Raw genomic sequence first — 17,119 nt, forward strand, 5'->3', positions numbered from 1 at the left:
CAGCAAGACACAAATCAGAGAAAACTTTAAGGTATTTATACCCATGAGGGGTGGTACAGAGTGCATTCAACTACATCAGCCACTATAAAATACACAAAAGGTATGTGGAGCAGTAAAATGTCAGGATATTACAACAAACTGTGCAGCTGCATACAAAAAGAAGCTACAATAGGTCTTTAGCTAACAACAGAAAAGGCACAATTGTAAAAAGCTGTGCATTTACCCCCATGTAATGCCTGAAACTACTTCAAGAAAAAAAAGAAAAACATTCAAGCAGTCACATGTATATACACAGAAATCATATAGGAAACAATACCCTTTAAATAAGGCGACAAAAACTTGCTGTATTTACAATAAATACTTTGATGATCACACAAACAAACAAAATGTGGCTTCTATCCCAACTTATATTAAAATACAAGTTCCTTTCATGTACTTAAGCAAAGCTGTTTTTTCTTCCACAAATACTGATCCCACTGAGTGAATGCCAAAACAGTCTTTGAAGCCTTCGTCCCAAAATTACAACTGAATGAAGCTGCTAAGAAATCTACATTTCTTATTCACATGTTCACATTTTGTTTATAATTATAGCACCTAGCTAAATTCATGATAGTTTTTGAATTATTACAAGTACACATCATAAGCAAGTCAGCTGTCGAGCGCACTGCTGCAGCCTGTGCTGTGCAACCTAACAGTTTAAAACTAAAATATGTGATGATTAAACATGATGGTCAATGATGGATTAACAACAGTATAGATAATATATTTGACTTGCAAATCCAAGTAGTTATTCTGAATAACGATACAAAGAGTGACAATTAGGGTGAACACAGGCCTTCAGTTTGCTTAGGATTTAGGAAAGTCACAATCTCCCGAATGCCATCTTCACAAATCGTGGTCTGAGGAGCTTTACTCAGATTTTCTCCTTCCTCTTTAAATTTTCTCCATGTCTCTGAAAAATAAATTAGAACTGATGTAAACCTGACACATATACACACAAAATCACAGTAAGATAAGTCTAAAATAATGATTTCAAAATCTGCCATATAAATCAGTCACTTCAAAAACAAACCTTCATCGAGTGTTGTGAGCAACGTGCAGTTCTCTGGATGATCCAAAATGTCTTTCCTTTGAATGTCGCCAATTTCCATTAATTGTAAAACGCCTGTAAGAATAAAGAACTCAGAGGAGAATCACACAGAGGTGCAGCCATGCTGTATGTTTGTCTTGCTTTTCACATTTTGGAATTTCAGAAGAGTTGAGGCGAAAAAAAATAAATAAAAACGGAATTAAATGATGTATAGAAAGATAGAAAAAATATTAAACGTTTAAACATGTGACTATTTTACAACAATAAGCTTATTTTTAAATTCGATGGCAGCAACACGTCTCAAAAAACTTGGAACAGGAGCAACAATAGGTGGGAAAAGTAAGTTGTACTAAAAGGAAACAGCTGGAGGAACGTTTTGCAGCTAATTAGATTCATTGGCAACAGGTTAGTAACATGCCTGGGTAAAAAGAGCATCTAGCCAAGGCAGAGTTTCTAAGACGTAGTCATCTCTTTTCATTCCCTGTGTGTTTATACAACACTCTGCATTTAATCATTAATAGTTATGAACCTCTGTCTCTCTCTCTCTCTCTCTTCCTCCCCTCACTTCCAACCAATCACAAGAGATGGATGTCCCTTCCTGTTTCCTGCTCAGTGGGAGTTTTTCCTTGCCACTGTCTCCAAGCACTTGCCCATAGGGGGACGTGTAGGAGTGTCTTCTAATATTGCAGCATTTTTACCTTGGTGCTACATAAATACAACTAATTGAATTGAAGGTAGTCACTAATCTGCAAAAACTGCAAATTGTGGAGCAAGTTCAGAATCATTTTTCTTGGTATAAAATTAAAAGATTTCATCATCTTTAATACATAATATCACCAAAAGATTCTGAGAATCTGGAGAAATTTCCATGCTCAAGGGAAAAGGCCAAAAATCAGTACTGGAAGCCCATGATCTTCGGTACTGCATTAATCACTGCGTGAGCTCAGTTCACCGTGCCATCAACAAATGCAAGTCAAAGCTCTGTCATGCAAAGAGGAAACCACATGTGAACATGATCGAGAAACATCACTGTCTTCTCTGGGCCAAAACTCTCGAGGCAAAGAGGACAACTGTGCTGAGGTCAGATGAATCAAAATCAGAAATTTGTCTTAGAAAACATGGATGCCGCATCATCATCTTAGACCTACACAGGAGGAGCTCGGTTTGTTGTTCAAAAGTTCAAAAGCCTGCATCTCTGAAGTATAGAGGTATAGAGGTGCATTAGTGGCTATGAGTTTGGCAGCTTAAAGGGCACCATCAGGCTTGCATCTCGGCAAAACAATACTAAACCGCATACTCCACTGCAGTCCAAACCTTTCACCAACTGAAAATATTTGGCGTGTCATGAAATTTAAAAAAAATACAACAAAGAAGACTGTTTCAGTGATAATTTTATATCGGACAATAATGGGACAAGATTCCTCTCTTAAAAGTCCACACATTTATTGGCTGTTGTTAAAAGAAGAGAGGTGGCTACACACTGGCAAACATTACCCTGTCCCAACTTTTTTTGAGGCATGTTGCGACCATCAAGAATATATTTTAATCTTAAAACTGTTTTAACTTTTATATGTTTCCTGTGCTCTATTGTGAATAAAATATGGGTTTATGAGATTTGCAAATCACAGCATGATGTTTTTGTTTGCATTTTACACAGCAATGTTGCATATAATTAAATTTTTGCTTGATGCATAAAGTTAAAAGATTAAAACTAATAAAACAAGTTTTAAAAAGAGACTTTTCCATTTGATTACATTTTGTATGATGGATTATGCAGAAAAAGTAGAATTGGGCTGAAAGATCTATTGCTTTATCACCTATTCAGGTTGTAAATCGTGTTTTTAAAAAGTAACTAAGTAACTAAGTAATTAATTACTTTTGGAAATAAGTACTCAGTAAAGTAACGGGATTACTTTTTTGGGGAAGTAATCAGTAATTAGTTACTGATTACTTTTTTCAAGTAACTTGACCAACACTGGTCGTGACACACACTATTGTGCCTGTATTTTTAATATAAAGCTACGACTAAGCTGTATATCAAAGATGGATGTAACCACCATAATGCTACTTTTGGGTTTGTGAACTACCAATTTAAAGCATTAAGTTCAGGATTTCTTCTATTGCTGTCTTGGTTTTAAACCAAAGCTGAAGAAACTCCATCCTCACGTGGTAGCATGAAGCACAAGGTAGACCCTCTTTTTCTCATAGATTTTCATGTGTTTTTTGTACAAATCAGAGAAATTACCACATACTACATTGTTATTAATAATTTAGATTTAAGGCACCTCTGCAGGGGGTTCAGGTCTCAGAGCTGGAGCAGTGGTGCATCTTTTATGTACAGTCTATTGGAGGGAGTTAAGTTACACTCTCATAAATACTGGAAATATGAGGAAAATAGCTTGGCTCTGGTAAGAGAATCTGCTGACCAGCACCTCTAAAATGAATGAAAGCCACTCTGTATGCTAAGTGAGTGATGATACTGAACAGTCAGGAAACCTGTACATGCTCACAATCTTCTCATCTAATACTCGGCAAGAAAAAATGAGCACGTTTGGAAAAAAAATGTTAATTTTTCCTATAATATAGCTCAGAGGAGCGGGTGCAGTACCTTCTATAGTGTTCCATACTTGTACTTCAACTTCAGCAGTACTTTGTCTTTCAACAGCAATGATCCTAACTGTGTTGGGTGAGTCAACATTCAGAGCTGATTCAACTTTATACACCAAGAGGTTATTTTTATGTCCGAGATAGCACTGGGTCTGGTTACTTTCAGCTTTAGTCTCTGGGGGAAACAATTGGGAGAGCGGTTGAATGGATGATGTTTACAGTCCATCAGCATCAGATCTGTATAAACAGCTTATTATATTACAAGTATTGTTTGACTACCTGGACAAGTCTTGCAGCACTTTCCCGCTGATTTCATAGGATGTTGGCAAGGGTACTGGGTAGGACATGTGATGCGTTTGCAGTCTGAGATCCCGTCAGTACAAGTGCACAGGATGCATTCCAGGACTTTACCCAAAACTGGGTGCCACATGTCTCCATGAGAGTATGTCTTGCCATTGTATAAACACGCTGAGAGAAATGGAAAACATCTGAGTGTTGCGCTACATATGGAAACGATTGTAAAGTTGTGAGAAGCATGTACATAAAATAAAATGCCTACAAATGATCTTTCTGTTTTGACAAAGTCTCACCTCTTTGGTGTTTCCTCTGCAACAAAATCTTCACGGTGGTCTCTGAAGCCCCTTTAAGGTTGAGTTTACTGAGACTCAGGCCTCTAGGAGAGGTCCTGGGTGCCGTGGCGCGGTTGGACCGCACCCTACTCTGTTCTCCAGAGCACTGATCAACCGAATGCCTCTATGTAAAACAGAAGACAATGTAGTTATCCTTCATGTATTTAACTACTGGATTTACTTGCTTTGCCCCCTAAGTGAAAGCTGAAGGAACATCAGAAGATGCCCCAAATCATTAAAGTTAATAACATTGCTCAAGACATCTGAGTCACTGCTTTTAGCTAATTTTTCCCCCCTTTAAATAGGATGACAATGCAGCTCAGTGCTGTGCAGTGATTGGGCCAAATGAACCACAGATTGTGCCTTTGTCACTAACAATCACAGCAAATGGGTGATTCACAAAGAATCTGAACAATATGATGCCAAGTTGGGCGGATAACTGCATAAGGGGAAAAAAATCTGCCTGCTTGTTCCGACTTTTGTCGTGATCGCGGTGACACGGGCGAGGACAGCTTACCAGATCCTGTTAGATTTCAAGCCCTGTAATTAAACTGCAGCTACTAAACTGGTGAGACCACTTTGCAGTCTTAAACTAAATTTAAATATAATTTTCAAATGCAGGCAAATTTCCCATGAAAGCAATCAGCAAAATACATACAACTCCTCTGTTTAGCTGATGGTTTCCATCCTCAGTTGATGAGGACCCACTGATGCCATGATCTAAGAGAAAAAAAAGGGGAATGTAGATCAATATAAAAAAAACCAGCTACATTGCTCAGCCCCTAACCTATATGTGAAAATCCTAAAATAGTGCTCCTTACTGCTTCGTGAATTCCATCTTGGAAACTGAATAAAGGCATTTTGTCAGCTTAGAGAAGATTGACTACCTTTACAAAGCAAACAGCAGGTATCTGGAACAGACGCGGGGGAGGAACAGGTGATAGGTTGGCAGGTTTTCAGAGCACAGAAGATGTTTCCATCCTGTGATGAGAAAAAAATCCAGTATTAAGAAAAAAATGTCATTCGAGAATTATCTATTGTAAAAAGTGGAATGAATTAGATAATATTATAATAATAATCACGCTGTGATAGCAACATGTGTTTTAACAGCACATCATATCGCTACAAAAAAAACAAATTGCTCTTTGTTGAGATACAGCACAGCAAAGAAATGTGACGAATGCTGTTTATTCTGTTTTTGTACAACATTTTAAGCAAAAAGCACTTAAAAGCTTATAAGATTAGCTTGTCACACTGCACTATATTTTAAAGTACACGTTGTATTATGTGCACATCACAGGCAAAGCAAGACAGCAACGCATTTCACTTACAACTGCATAACACTGGCAGCTACTTCTCTTCATACATGCAATAATACTATACTTAAAAAAAACACCCCACACATGTTTAAAATGATTTTTCTTTACATATCTAACAATTCAACATGGATTGCATTGCCAAGGTTCTGAATATTCTCCTATTTCTTTTTGCATTTTACATCCTTTTTACAATCACATGGAAACTCTCCCTGAAAAATGAAAACTCTTTATTCAGAAACTAAGAAATGAAAGTATCAAATTAGACTGAACTCACAGAGCATGTGCACATAACACACTGATTGCTTTGCTTGGATGGGAAGAGGTTGTGTTTGGTGAATGTCTCCCCGGGCTGATAAATGCTCCCATTATACCTGCAGGATTTCACCGAAGCCCTCAGCCCTGCAGGAATCCTCGGCTCGTCTGGGAGAGGGGGGAGAACACATCAAGCAGGACGGGATGCTTTAAAAATCACAACAGAAGTAGTTTCTCTCAAAAGCTTAAGCTGACAGTGTGTGACGAGTCAGTCTACCTGTGCATCTCGGACAGCATTGCTGAGGCTCAGCTACAGGGTTTTCACATGGCAGGACAGGGCACTTGATTGTGTTACATTTCACATGGCCTGTCTAAAAGAGAGCAAATCCCAGAATTTATCGGTTGCTATTTAAGCAACTTTGGCTTCTTTTGGTGTAATATCCCTTTAATGTATTAACTTTACCTCTGTGCAGACGCAGCGTATGCAGAACATGTACCCAAAAGGCTCTAGATAAGGATGCCAGCTGTCTCCTGGGATATATGTCTTGTCTTTGAAAGTACACACCACACCGGACCCTGAGAGTTAAAGAAAAAAAGATGAGCTGCTGAGAAACGCATATGGCGCAGATAAACGGATCGGCAGAAAATAAAGACATTCACACTACTTCAGTACTGCATAAAACATTTTCCAAAGCAACTGTCACCTTTGAGTTGTGTAAACTGGGTTAAAACGTGGAAAACGTATCAGATGCCAAAGAGCGGACTGTTCCCTAAGACTATTTAGAGAAACAGAAGTCCTGATTTAACTTCTGCTGACTTCTGTGACAGCAAAAGAGAAAGAAAACTGTGCAGCAAACACGTTAATCCTAATATGAGTCGCGGAATCCGAGCAAACTTTTCTCATTTGAGTCGCATTTTCATGCTTTTCTCCCCCTCCTTAACATTTAAAGCCCCCCTCAAACACACGTTTGATCAGGAAAGAATAAGCATCAACAGTCTGCTCTTACCTTTCCGGGGTTTTAGCTCTGCAGCTGCAAACCAAATGATGAAAATGAACAAAAACATGGACTTCATTTTTTTTTTTTTTTTTTTTTTTTTTTTTTTTTTTTTTTACATGTGCCCGACTGACTCTTCAACGCGCAATAAATATGTGTTTCTGCGGGACAGAAACTGCAGGACAGTGTGAAACAGGAATTTAAAAAAAATCCTACTTTTTTTTGTTGGATAATCTATGGCGCCTTCTTCAGGAGACAAACAGGGATGGCATTAGAGTGGACGTATCACAAGTGAAACAGCTTAAACAGTGACCACGTTACAGAAGTGGAAGAATGTCACTGTTTCAAGAAAAAGTGTCAGTTCCTCTCTTTAGAAAGTAGAAAGTACCAAAATAATGGCAATAAAAGCACTTAAAGAATTTAACCTTGCACTCATGTATTTGTATCAGCGTTAATAGGAATTCCCTAAAAGCGTTTCTTTAGCTGTTTGAGACAGGCGCCGTTTAAAATGTGGATTAAACTGTTTAAATCTTTAACCGTGTACTGGAGTTGTAGCAAAGAGGTTATGAACCAGGATTTATGCTTTGATTGTTCATAAAGTGATAAAACAAAGATGTTTGTATTTTTTTTATTAAACGAATCAGTAAAAGTGACCCTCTGTCCAAATGATCTTTCCAAAAGCTGCTTGGGAGTCACGTGTTAAAGCTACTGCTGTTCACTGGATATTTACTTCTTCCAGACCATTCTGTGTAATCCTCAGAGATGGTTGGGCAAAACTTCCATGCAGATCAACAGTTCAAAGTCACTTAAATTACCTTTCCTACTCATTCTAATGCGACAGGTCCATCTTGTCCACATTTTTAAAATCACTGGGCAGCTGTCATGTGATTGGCTAATTAGATGTTTATATTATCAAAAGGCTGAGCAAGTATACCTAGTGAAGTAGCCATTATGTTTACACACACAAAACTATATTTCCTGACAAAATCTACATACTTCTGAAAGATTTAACAGAAGAACCCACTGGTAACAGCAAAATATCTGCACAACTCTTTTTTAGTTTAACATTTAGTCATATGAAAGAAAAACAGTAAATCAAAGCATCGCTTTACATGTCAGGTTTGCAACAGAAGACATAGTAAACGCCAAAACCTCATACCAACCGTGGAAGGAGTATTGTAGTTCGTGGCTGCAATGATCAAGGAAACAAATTCACAACTGTAAAAAATGGCCTGTATTTGTATAGCGCTTTACTTAGTCCCTATGGACCCCAAAGTGCTTTACACTACTTTCAGTCATCCACCCAGTCATCCACTGGTGATGGCAAGCTACATTGTAGCCACAGCTGCCCTGGGGCGCACTAACAGAGGCGAGGCTGCCGAACACTGGCGCCACCGGGCCCTCTGACCACCACCAGTAGGCAACGGGTGAAGTGTCTTGCCCAAGGACACAACGACCGAGACTGTCAGAGCCGGGGCTCGAACCGGCAACCTTCCGATTACAAGACGAACTGCAGAGAAAGACATTACCGGAGGCTGTCAGAGCAGCAGCCCTCAAGCCACGGCAGCGTGTGTGATATAAAACAAGACATCAATAGAGAAATGTAAAAAAGGAATTTAGTGCAAGTAGATACACTGTAACTGCCATTATGACCGGACAGTGATGTATCATAGATGCTGATTTGATTATAAGATGTTTATGCATGTAGCTGTATTGGAGTGAGAGCTATTCGCCCTGCTGAGAGAATAGAGACGGGAGCAAACATACAAAGAACTAATACTTTTCTCCATTTATTAATACATGTGGGGATAAAACGATACAACCATGTTAAAAGAGACACTAAGATGCCGGGAACTCCTGCATGAATTCTTGTTTATAACAAACAAAAGACATGAAATTTAAAAAAAACCCCAAACAAACCAGAAAACAAAACAGAGCACAACATCCTAAGAAGAAGTCTGGTACTCCAACTCCTATTATGATGCCTTTTGTAAGCAATCACGTGGCTTTTTAATAAAACATTTACACTGGAGTTAAAGAATACACAGTCAGTGCAGGTTTACAGAAAGAAACAAAACTGATTTCTAAAAGAGGGTTTCCTCATATGACAGACAAAAATGGTATGCTTCCATCTTTACAACGTGACATAGGTTTAGACTAAAAAGAAAAATTCAACAAACCAAACCAAAACCTTGTTAAAATATGAGATTACGGCTTTAAAAAACTGTACTGGACATTTTGGACACTGTCAGTGGAGTTCAATTCTAACTACCGGTACCTAAAAGCTGGATTTTTAAAGTTCATCCTGCGCAGCCATGGTTAAATCTGCTAAAAATATTCTGCCGTTATCGATGGTTTTATGCATCTGAACACTCAGACAACATGTTTATACTATACAGTTCACATGTGAGTGTGAGGCAAATGTTAAATGTGTTTAACATCTCAGACACCAACACACCTGAAGATCCTCCACTGAGCAAGTTTTTATAATTTTAGCACAGTCTTGGTCACAAAGCATGATAAAACACTTGCTTGTTGATACATAAATTAAACTTTTGTACATCTGAAGTACAGGATATTGCATTATAGGATGAATGAGACACACACAAACGCACTTACGTGCTCACACACGCACACAGCAGACAGACAGACGGCAAACGTGCCAGAGACTCAAGAACCGCTGCCGTGCGCCCCCGTGTCGTCCTCGCGCTTCTGCCGTTTCTTTGCTCTGATTGCATTCATGGCTTCTTCTATGGAGCGAGTGTCCCTCTTGTTGGCCACCGGCACTGGGACAGAAAACAACCAACACAATGACCAAAGAGAATGACACAAAGCAAAGTGTTTCGTTTCTGTAAGCCGGCCTCTACACTCACCACAGCCATAAGCCCTGTTGGCCTCAAGTGTATGTGCAGCATCTTTTGCAGCTGAAGTGCCAATCAGGTGACTGTACTTGTCTCTGTAGTTAGAGTTGGGGCATATTTGTGACTTTTCTGTCTGACTGGATGCTGCTTCTTCCAGTGCAGCCTGTTCCTGAAGTGACAAGAAAGGGCAACATGGTGAGAAATTCAAGGTAATCATCATCAAGCACCAAAGTGAAATGTGATCAAGAAGTTAATTTTTTTTACTCAACTTAATTTCTTTATCTCAGAGCCATAAAGTGCCTCCACTTTAACACAGAAGTAGCATAAGTAGCAACTACCATTATCACTGTTTCAAACTTTGCATCAGTATGGTAGTGTTTTTTGGAAGCTTCTTAGAAGGTACATTTGTTTAGTTTCTAAATATTTAAATTTAGGAATTATAACATTAGACAAGAAGAAATAAAAAAAAAAAAAAAAATATATGTACACACACACATATTAAAAACACAGAGGAGCACCAGTCTTACTTTTAGTCTGCGCCGCTGTTCTGCCAGTTTGGGGTCCCACTCTTCTCCCTTGCGATAGGCTTCCAGCTCCTCATCTGATGGAGCAAACTCCTGCCACAACAACATTTTCCCATCAGTCATGTAAAACTAAAAAGATTGTTTTCAGATCCAACACTGGATTTCAAAGCACTTGTACCTTCTTGAAAAGCATGACGTAACGGCTCTCTTCATCCTCCCCAAAAGAAAAAGACGTCAAACCAGCCACCTCTGCAACATCATGTCTGAGAGACAGGAAGAGATGAAATCTTAATAGTATCGACAAGTGGGGGAGAAATATGTTTCAAGGCAGATAAATGCTTATTTTACTTCTTAGTAATGAAAGAAAAATAGTATGTACAATATACTCCTTTCAATCTTCCCCATGGGATTGTATTTTCTTTTCTGTTGTGAACTGTCTTGGATGAAATCCGACACCTCTTTCTCCATCTGAATAAAAGATGCATGTGATAAATAGCAGGATTAATGAAGGGCGGTCAGAAAAGCCCTGCACCACAAATTCACTTTGTCTTAGATAAGACACTTAAAGGTCTCACCTTTTTCCTGAACTCTGCTTTCTTTCTTTTCTCCTCTTCTTCCATCTTCTTGAGCCTTGCTGCTTGCTCTTCAAAGAACAACAACTGATTTTTAATGTGTTTACTCAGGCATTTTAGTACTGAAAACTTTCAGGGTGCCCCGCTGTTATACACAGAACATCTAGTCCTACTGCAAAAAACTGGTCGTTTTCCTTAATGACCCAAGGATAGTAAAACAACAGGCTTCCTGTGATCCCAAAATCACCAGGCATCAGTGACTCAGATCCTATTATCTGTTGCATGTCTGTGATGTTTTATACATATGCACACTCTCTAGTTAATTAAAGAGATTTGCTTGTGCCCACGTCCTCACAACAACTGAAAAGACATTTCTTTGTTGTTTATTTGTACCAACACTCCACTCAGTGTTGCCAGTGTTTTGAGCCGGACTCTTGAAAGCATTAAGAGTGCATCTACACAAACAAATATCCCATTTTTACTGGAGCCATATGAAACTTAAGAGTTACTGCAGTTCTTAGTACATGTGCTTTTGTTATAGCTGCTGACTGTAACTGTAAGCTTTAAGCAGCCTACACAGTATTTATCAATTAAAGGGAACCAAGGTAGGAAGCACATTCCCAGACCTAATAGTTAAGATTTTGATAAGATGTTGGGAGACAGAAAGGGTTAATGACCGTGAATTCGAATAACTTGGGTTTTCAGGAAACTGCATTTGAAAGGCGAGCATTGTGAAAGCTCAGAGGTAACTTAATCAGATGGCAAAGACGGACTGTTCTCGACAGGTTTGCGTTTCAGCAACTGCCCGTAGCTCAGACTTGTCTGACTGCGACAGTCTGCAGCATGTTGTGTTGAGGCGGTGCTAAATCTTCAACCAGGTCAGCCGCCGTTTACTGAAAGCTGAACTGACCAATGGCTGCTCAAGAAATGCCTGGTTCTCCTCTCCTTTCAATTTTCACATACGTTTAAATCCCGTGTCACGTTCATTTAAACGGATTCAGACTAGCTTGACGCTATTCGCTGTTTAGGCAATACAATCTGTACCTCGTGCCTTTCGTCGGCTTTCCTGGTCGCCGACTGTAGGAGGTTTTTCCATCGAGTTTAAGATTGAACCGAGGAGGTCCGCCATCTTGAAATGATAGCGCAGACCTGTAAAGGCTGTTTTTAGCTGCAGCTGTACAGGCTGCGCAGGCGCGGATGAACTGAGTCGTCTTCGCTGGGGCAAAAAAATCCGCATTTCAATTACACAGCGCCACCTTCTACCAGAAGGTTGTACTGCACAACTGTAGTGAAATCGATTCAGACTTCTGTTTCTCTAAATCGCAATTACATTTATCAGACCAAAAACAGTAAGCGCGTTGAAATACATAAATTGCTCTGTGCTTCATCATGTTGCAGACATGCTGCTGGGCTTCTCATGCTCATGCTTTTTTTTTTTAAATTTTATTTTCAATTTGAAAAATTGTAGCCGAAGCCCATTTCTCATTTGATTGGCCCAGTTTCTAGGTTTATATGTGTATATAAATGTTTGTTTTGTTTGTGTTGTTTGGGAGGGCCAAACATGCCAGCAAATAACTTTGCATGAGCAGTAGAGGGCATGCTGTCCAATTATATATATATATATATATATATATATATATATATATATATATATATATATATATATATATATATGTCTCTGTTATTGTTTTGTTAACAATCATTCCCTGCGTCACTGGACCAGCATGTTTTGTGCAGTTTGGAGTTTCCCAGCATCAGCAGTAACACATGAACTACTGCCATATTCAGAGGTGGGGAGAGCAGTACGTGCACAGAGGCTTGAAAGTGCAGCAGGACAGACAGAACTGTTCTGCTTACCTTCTGTAATACAAATATATTAGATAGTCCTTTACCTTTAAATGCTACATTTTCAGGACATTTTCTTTTGAAAGAGTCCACTCTCGTCTAAATTAACTGCTCTGCCCTGCCATAGGGGCATATCCTATAAGAACTAGTTTGTGTTTTGCATATTGACAGTTACAGGATGGTTCTTTTGAATAATAAACAAAAAGAAACTTCAAATTCTCAAGAGGCTGCAGCTGTTGATTATGCTGAGTGAACCGACAGTCCTGACCTTCAGCCCTCAGACTCTCATCACTCAGTGATGCTCTGCTATTGTGATTTGGACAGAGCATGCCGGACTCCTCCCCCGAGCTTCAACTGCTGTATAAATGCAGCACCAGCGCGTCAGCGGCAGTGTCTGAAAGCTCATTGGTACCCAAACATGAAGGGACTGGGCTTGGTTCTCCTCGTGCTTCTCCTGATGCTCGCAGCTGGGGAGGGTAAGGATTGAATGCATCCGCTTTGTCACAGTAAGAGACTGAAATGAAGCAAATCAAAGTGTCGCATATGCTCAAACTACACCGTAAGTGTACTGGGCCTGTTTGTGTTGAGGAGACGTAAGACATCATAAAATGATACAACTTTCTATGTCAGATACATTTTAGGTGCTGTAAATATCTGAAGGATTCGTTGCCACCATAGCTTATGGAAATGCCAGTAAGCCAACATTCATCAGGGATGCTGGAATGTCATTTTTAAATAATTATCTACAGGAACTGATCCAGAAACGCAGTACTGGACTTGTGGGTATAGAGGACTCTGCAGACGGTTCTGCTATGCTCAAGAATACATTGTTGGTCATCACGGCTGCCCCCGAAGATACAGGTAGGCGTGGAACGATTGTTATAGTGCTTTTGCTAAAGGTACAAACCCATAAGAAATTATCTCTAATTGCAAGTTTAACTGAAGTTTTACTCTTCTATTTTTCCAGGTGCTGTGCTATGAGATACTAGCAGCGCTCCACTTGCCTAATGCTGCCTGAAAGTTATCACATCATCAGTTCTGACATATTCAGTACAGGCAGCTGTGGTCATGGTAACACTCCTGGATGAAACTATGACAACTTTACTGTCATTCGACCCCTCTTGGCCTCCCAGCATCCTGTGGGATCTGACAATGAGTGCTTTTGAAGTGGACTTTCTGTAGCTAGACAAAGCTCATTTACAGCTCTTAGGTGTGTATCTGCCATGTACCTCACACTCTTTACAACAGCACTGTTTGAGCTGTCACCTTTACCTTTCTGTTCTGCAGTGTTGACAATAAATGCATTAAAATAAATGTGCTGATGTTTGGTTTGTTGATGCCGTTAAGTTGGGATGCTCCCAGTCAGTCTAAACATAATTTACATCTGAAAACCATTTAAAATATACAATTAATTTCCATATTCCACCAATTACGCCAACTTGGCTTGACCTTGGGGAAATAAAAGCATAGAAAGCAGTCTGGGTTGAGTCTGGCATGCTGTCACCCCGGCCCTGTACTGACAGGAGACAATAATGGTCAAGTGACTGACCCAAATAGCTGTGATGGATGGAATAGAGCTTTTGTGAATGAAGTGTTATGTCTCTTGTCTGTGTTTATGTTATCTCACCATTCTGTCTGTCTGGACAACATTGTCTAGAACAAACAGACAATGTCAGGATCCACCAGTCACGACTGCAAAGCAAATTCATTGTCATGTTGTCTGCCTCTCTCTGATCATAAGGTCAGATGTCCTTGCTGATTGGCTCTGTGGTTTTCATTATCGATTTCATTTTACGAAAACATTTAACTGTTATGTTTAACCACTCATCACTAATCCACAGCAAAAAGGCTGCCATCATATATTTTGCAGCACTGATATTTAGCAACCAGCTGATTCAAATATTAACTTATCCATATGGTCATGATGTAGAGTCAAATGAGCCATGATCCGAAGGTGGTCAATAACTGCTTTGGGGTTGTAGGTGTTAAAGGCATGGATGATATTTGTAAACATGAGCCACTGTATTGTGCCCTGCATTGTCATCTGGGGTGAACTATTCAGACAGCACAGCGTGATCAAACTACAAAAGGGAACCCACCCCCCAGCCAGACCTGTTTATACGTCCGTCTGTCTTCATAAAGCTGACAACAACAGCTTAAAACAGAAAGTTGTGTTTCACAATGGACTGCTGGGAGTATTGAGGTACTTTTAAAAACCTGACACTTGTTTTTTAAAAAACAAAACAAAACAAAAAAATTGACACTCATTAATCACGTGATAATGGGAGGAATGAGTAATGTAGTGAAGAAGTCAGAGAGCTGATGTCTGATTTTAACAATTCAAATTCCTGCAGTGTCTTTGAAGTTGAAATACATTTATTTTTAACAACATGAATATACACTCACTGGCAACTTTGTTGGATAGGCCTGTTCAACTGCTTGTTAATTAGCCAATCACATGGAAGCAACTAATTGTGTCTAGGTATGCAGACATGGTCAAGAGAACCCGAGCATCAGAATGGGGGAAGAAAGTGACTTTGAACATGGTATGGTTATTGGTGCCAGTCTTGGTTTGTTTTATTTAAGCATGCAGGTGCTGTTTCATTAATGATTAAAGTGAAATGAAGTTTAACCAATATGCAGTTAAGAAGAAACTCACAGAATTACTCAAAGAGTAGTCAGTGCGGGAATGCTGATCAGAGAGTGCGTAAACTAAATTGCAGCATTGCTAAAAATGAAGAATGAGAACACAGGACTCAATGGAGTCCTATGAAAGACTAATTACATCACATAATTCAGTAGCTTGTAGAAGCACCTTTAGCAGCAATAAGCTGAAGTAATAACTTGTTTTCTGCTGACTTTATCAGACACTGACATCATTGTGAAAGAATTTTTGAGCCACTCCTCTTTAGAGCATAGCTTCAGTTCATTGAGGTTTGTTGGTATTTGTTGATGCAAAGCTCTCATTTCAGTTGGGTCGAGATCTGGACTTTTTTCAGCCATTCTGTTGTAGTTTTGCTGCTATGCTTGGATGCATAGTCCTTGCAAAACAAGCCCACATCCTCACCCCTCCACCACCGTGCTTGATAATTGCTATGAGGCTTCTGATATCCTATGTTTGGGGGGTTTTTTTGCCAAGCATTGCTTGGTGCATTATGGCCAAACATCTGCACTTTGGTTTTATCTTGTGGTTGGTTCAGATGCAACTTTGCAAACCTAAGCCTCTGGTGTCATGTTTTTCTGGAGGGAAAATGCTTTCTCCCAGCAACCCTACCACACAAGCCATACTTGTTCAGTCTTTTTCTAATTGCCATGAACTTTAATATCCTGATGATATTGCTATTGTTGATCTCTTTTATAGGAACTCAAACATTAACTATTTCTTTCAGGTACATATGTTGGAAGAATTGTGTAAATCACGTCATTTATTGATTAATGTCAACAAAACAAAAGAGCTGGTCTTATTACACAGGCACTGTAACAGGTCTTTCACTTTCTGGTCAGTCTACGAAAGTCATTAATAGCTTGAAGTATTTGGGAAAATACTGTATATTGATGACAAGTTTAACTCTGTGATTAATGTTGACTCAGTTTGCAAGAAAATAATCAAAGAATCAGTTTCTTTATAGGATGTTAAGAGACTTTGGAGTTGGCCACAAAGTTTTAGAAAGAGTTTATGTCAGTTTGATTGAAAGCATCCTTAAAATCAATATTTCAGCCTGACTGTGGCAATTAAGAACAAACTGCTGGAAAACTTACTGGTCGACAACAAATTTAATTGGATAAGCTGTATCATCAGGCTGTTTTGAGGAAAGCCTGGTCTATTGTTGCTGACCCTGAACACCCTCTTAATTCTGACTTTGAATTAATGCCCTCGGGACAACAGCAAGGATTCCTCTAGCTAACAGAAAAAGTGTACAAAGGTGTTTTTATTCTTGTTGTATCAAAGTTTTGTGTGTGGGTATGTATGAATGTGTGTTCACGTGAAGTGATTTGATTGATTTGTTTATGGCTTGGTGGACCGAAGGCAATTTTCACTGAATGTGAATAATAAAGTTATTCTATTCCTAGTCTAACATGTTAACTGAGGCCTGTAGAGTCCTAGATGTAGCTCTTGGATTTTTTGCAGTTTTCTCTGAGGATTTACAGTCTGACTTTAGGATGAATTTGCTGGGATTTTCACAGCAAATAGCAGTGTGTTAACACACACCTTAAAGGTCAAGGCCAGCAAACCAATAACGTGTGTTATTATAGAGGTGCTCACACTTCCTGATGATCAATTAATCAAGTGTATCTGATTAGTAGCTCCTGGGTATGAGTTTCACTCGTCTTTTTTTCCCCTTATCGGTCTTATTGGAAACAGTAAAAGCTTTGACCGTTTGTGTTTATGACTGTTAATTACTTCTCCAGTTACTCAAATACCAT

General features: G+C 39.2%; 3 protein-coding genes across 3 annotated transcripts; 1 reads left to right on the forward strand and 2 right to left on the reverse strand.

Annotated features, from left to right (window-relative positions):
- Positions 1-21: 21 nt before the first annotated feature.
- On the reverse strand, positions 22-7,028 carry chrdl2 (chordin-like 2). Its single transcript, XM_063487503.1, has 11 exons — positions 6,905-7,028; positions 6,361-6,473; positions 6,175-6,268; positions 5,920-6,065; positions 5,214-5,307; positions 4,985-5,046; positions 4,288-4,450; positions 3,977-4,165; positions 3,699-3,872; positions 1,073-1,165; positions 22-952 (listed from the first exon to the last, which is right to left on the reverse strand). Exons 1-11 carry the CDS (start codon positions 6,969-6,971, stop codon positions 819-821), a joined length of 1,329 nt encoding a protein of 442 aa, XP_063343573.1. The 5' UTR covers positions 6,972-7,028; the 3' UTR covers positions 22-818.
- A 1,669-nt stretch (positions 7,029-8,697) lies between these two features.
- spag7 (sperm associated antigen 7) lies at positions 8,698-12,023 on the reverse strand. Its single transcript, XM_063486194.1, has 7 exons — positions 11,894-12,023; positions 10,853-10,920; positions 10,657-10,745; positions 10,456-10,540; positions 10,281-10,370; positions 9,766-9,922; positions 8,698-9,678 (listed from the first exon to the last, which is right to left on the reverse strand). The coding sequence occupies exons 1-7, from the start codon at positions 11,976-11,978 to the stop codon at positions 9,563-9,565; spliced, it is 690 nt and encodes a 229-aa protein (XP_063342264.1). The 5' UTR covers positions 11,979-12,023; the 3' UTR covers positions 8,698-9,562.
- Positions 12,024-13,088: 1,065 nt separating this feature from the next.
- defbl2 (defensin, beta-like 2) lies at positions 13,089-13,992 on the forward strand. The gene is made up of 3 exons (XM_063487206.1): positions 13,089-13,170; positions 13,444-13,555; positions 13,662-13,992. The coding sequence occupies exons 1-3, from the start codon at positions 13,113-13,115 to the stop codon at positions 13,681-13,683; spliced, it is 192 nt and encodes a 63-aa protein (XP_063343276.1). The 5' UTR covers positions 13,089-13,112; the 3' UTR covers positions 13,684-13,992.
- Positions 13,993-17,119: the final 3,127 nt, after the last annotated feature.

The sequence above is a fragment of the Pelmatolapia mariae genome, linkage group LG10_11 (assembly GCF_036321145.2).
Source record: "Pelmatolapia mariae isolate MD_Pm_ZW linkage group LG10_11, Pm_UMD_F_2, whole genome shotgun sequence".
Lineage (NCBI taxonomy): Eukaryota > Metazoa > Chordata > Actinopteri > Cichliformes > Cichlidae > Pelmatolapia > Pelmatolapia mariae.

Coding starts and splice junctions, on each gene's coding strand:
- chrdl2 (XM_063487503.1), bottom strand. CDS start 6,971: ATGAAGTCCATGTTTTTGTTCATTTTCATCATTTGGTTTGCAGCTGCA. Junction 4,451..4,984: donor ATCAGCTAAACAGAGGAGTT/GTATGTATTTTG, acceptor TGTTTTACATAG/AGGCATTCGGTTGATCAGTG. Junction 953..1,072: donor GCTCACAACACTCGATGAAG/GTTTGTTTTTGA, acceptor TTTATTTTTCAG/AGACATGGAGAAAATTTAAA.
- spag7 (XM_063486194.1), bottom strand. CDS start 11,978: ATGGCGGACCTCCTCGGTTCAATCTTAAACTCGATGGAAAAACCTCCT. Junction 10,541..10,656: donor AAGATTGAAAGGAGTATATT/GTACATACTATT, acceptor CCTGTCTCTCAG/ACATGATGTTGCAGAGGTGG. Junction 9,923..10,280: donor AACAGCGGCGCAGACTAAAA/GTAAGACTGGTG, acceptor TTGTCACTTCAG/GAACAGGCTGCACTGGAAGA.
- defbl2 (XM_063487206.1), top strand. CDS start 13,113: ATGAAGGGACTGGGCTTGGTTCTCCTCGTGCTTCTCCTGATGCTCGCA. Junction 13,171..13,443: donor GATGCTCGCAGCTGGGGAGG/GTAAGGATTGAA, acceptor AATTATCTACAG/GAACTGATCCAGAAACGCAG. Junction 13,556..13,661: donor GGCTGCCCCCGAAGATACAG/GTAGGCGTGGAA, acceptor CTATTTTTCCAG/GTGCTGTGCTATGAGATACT.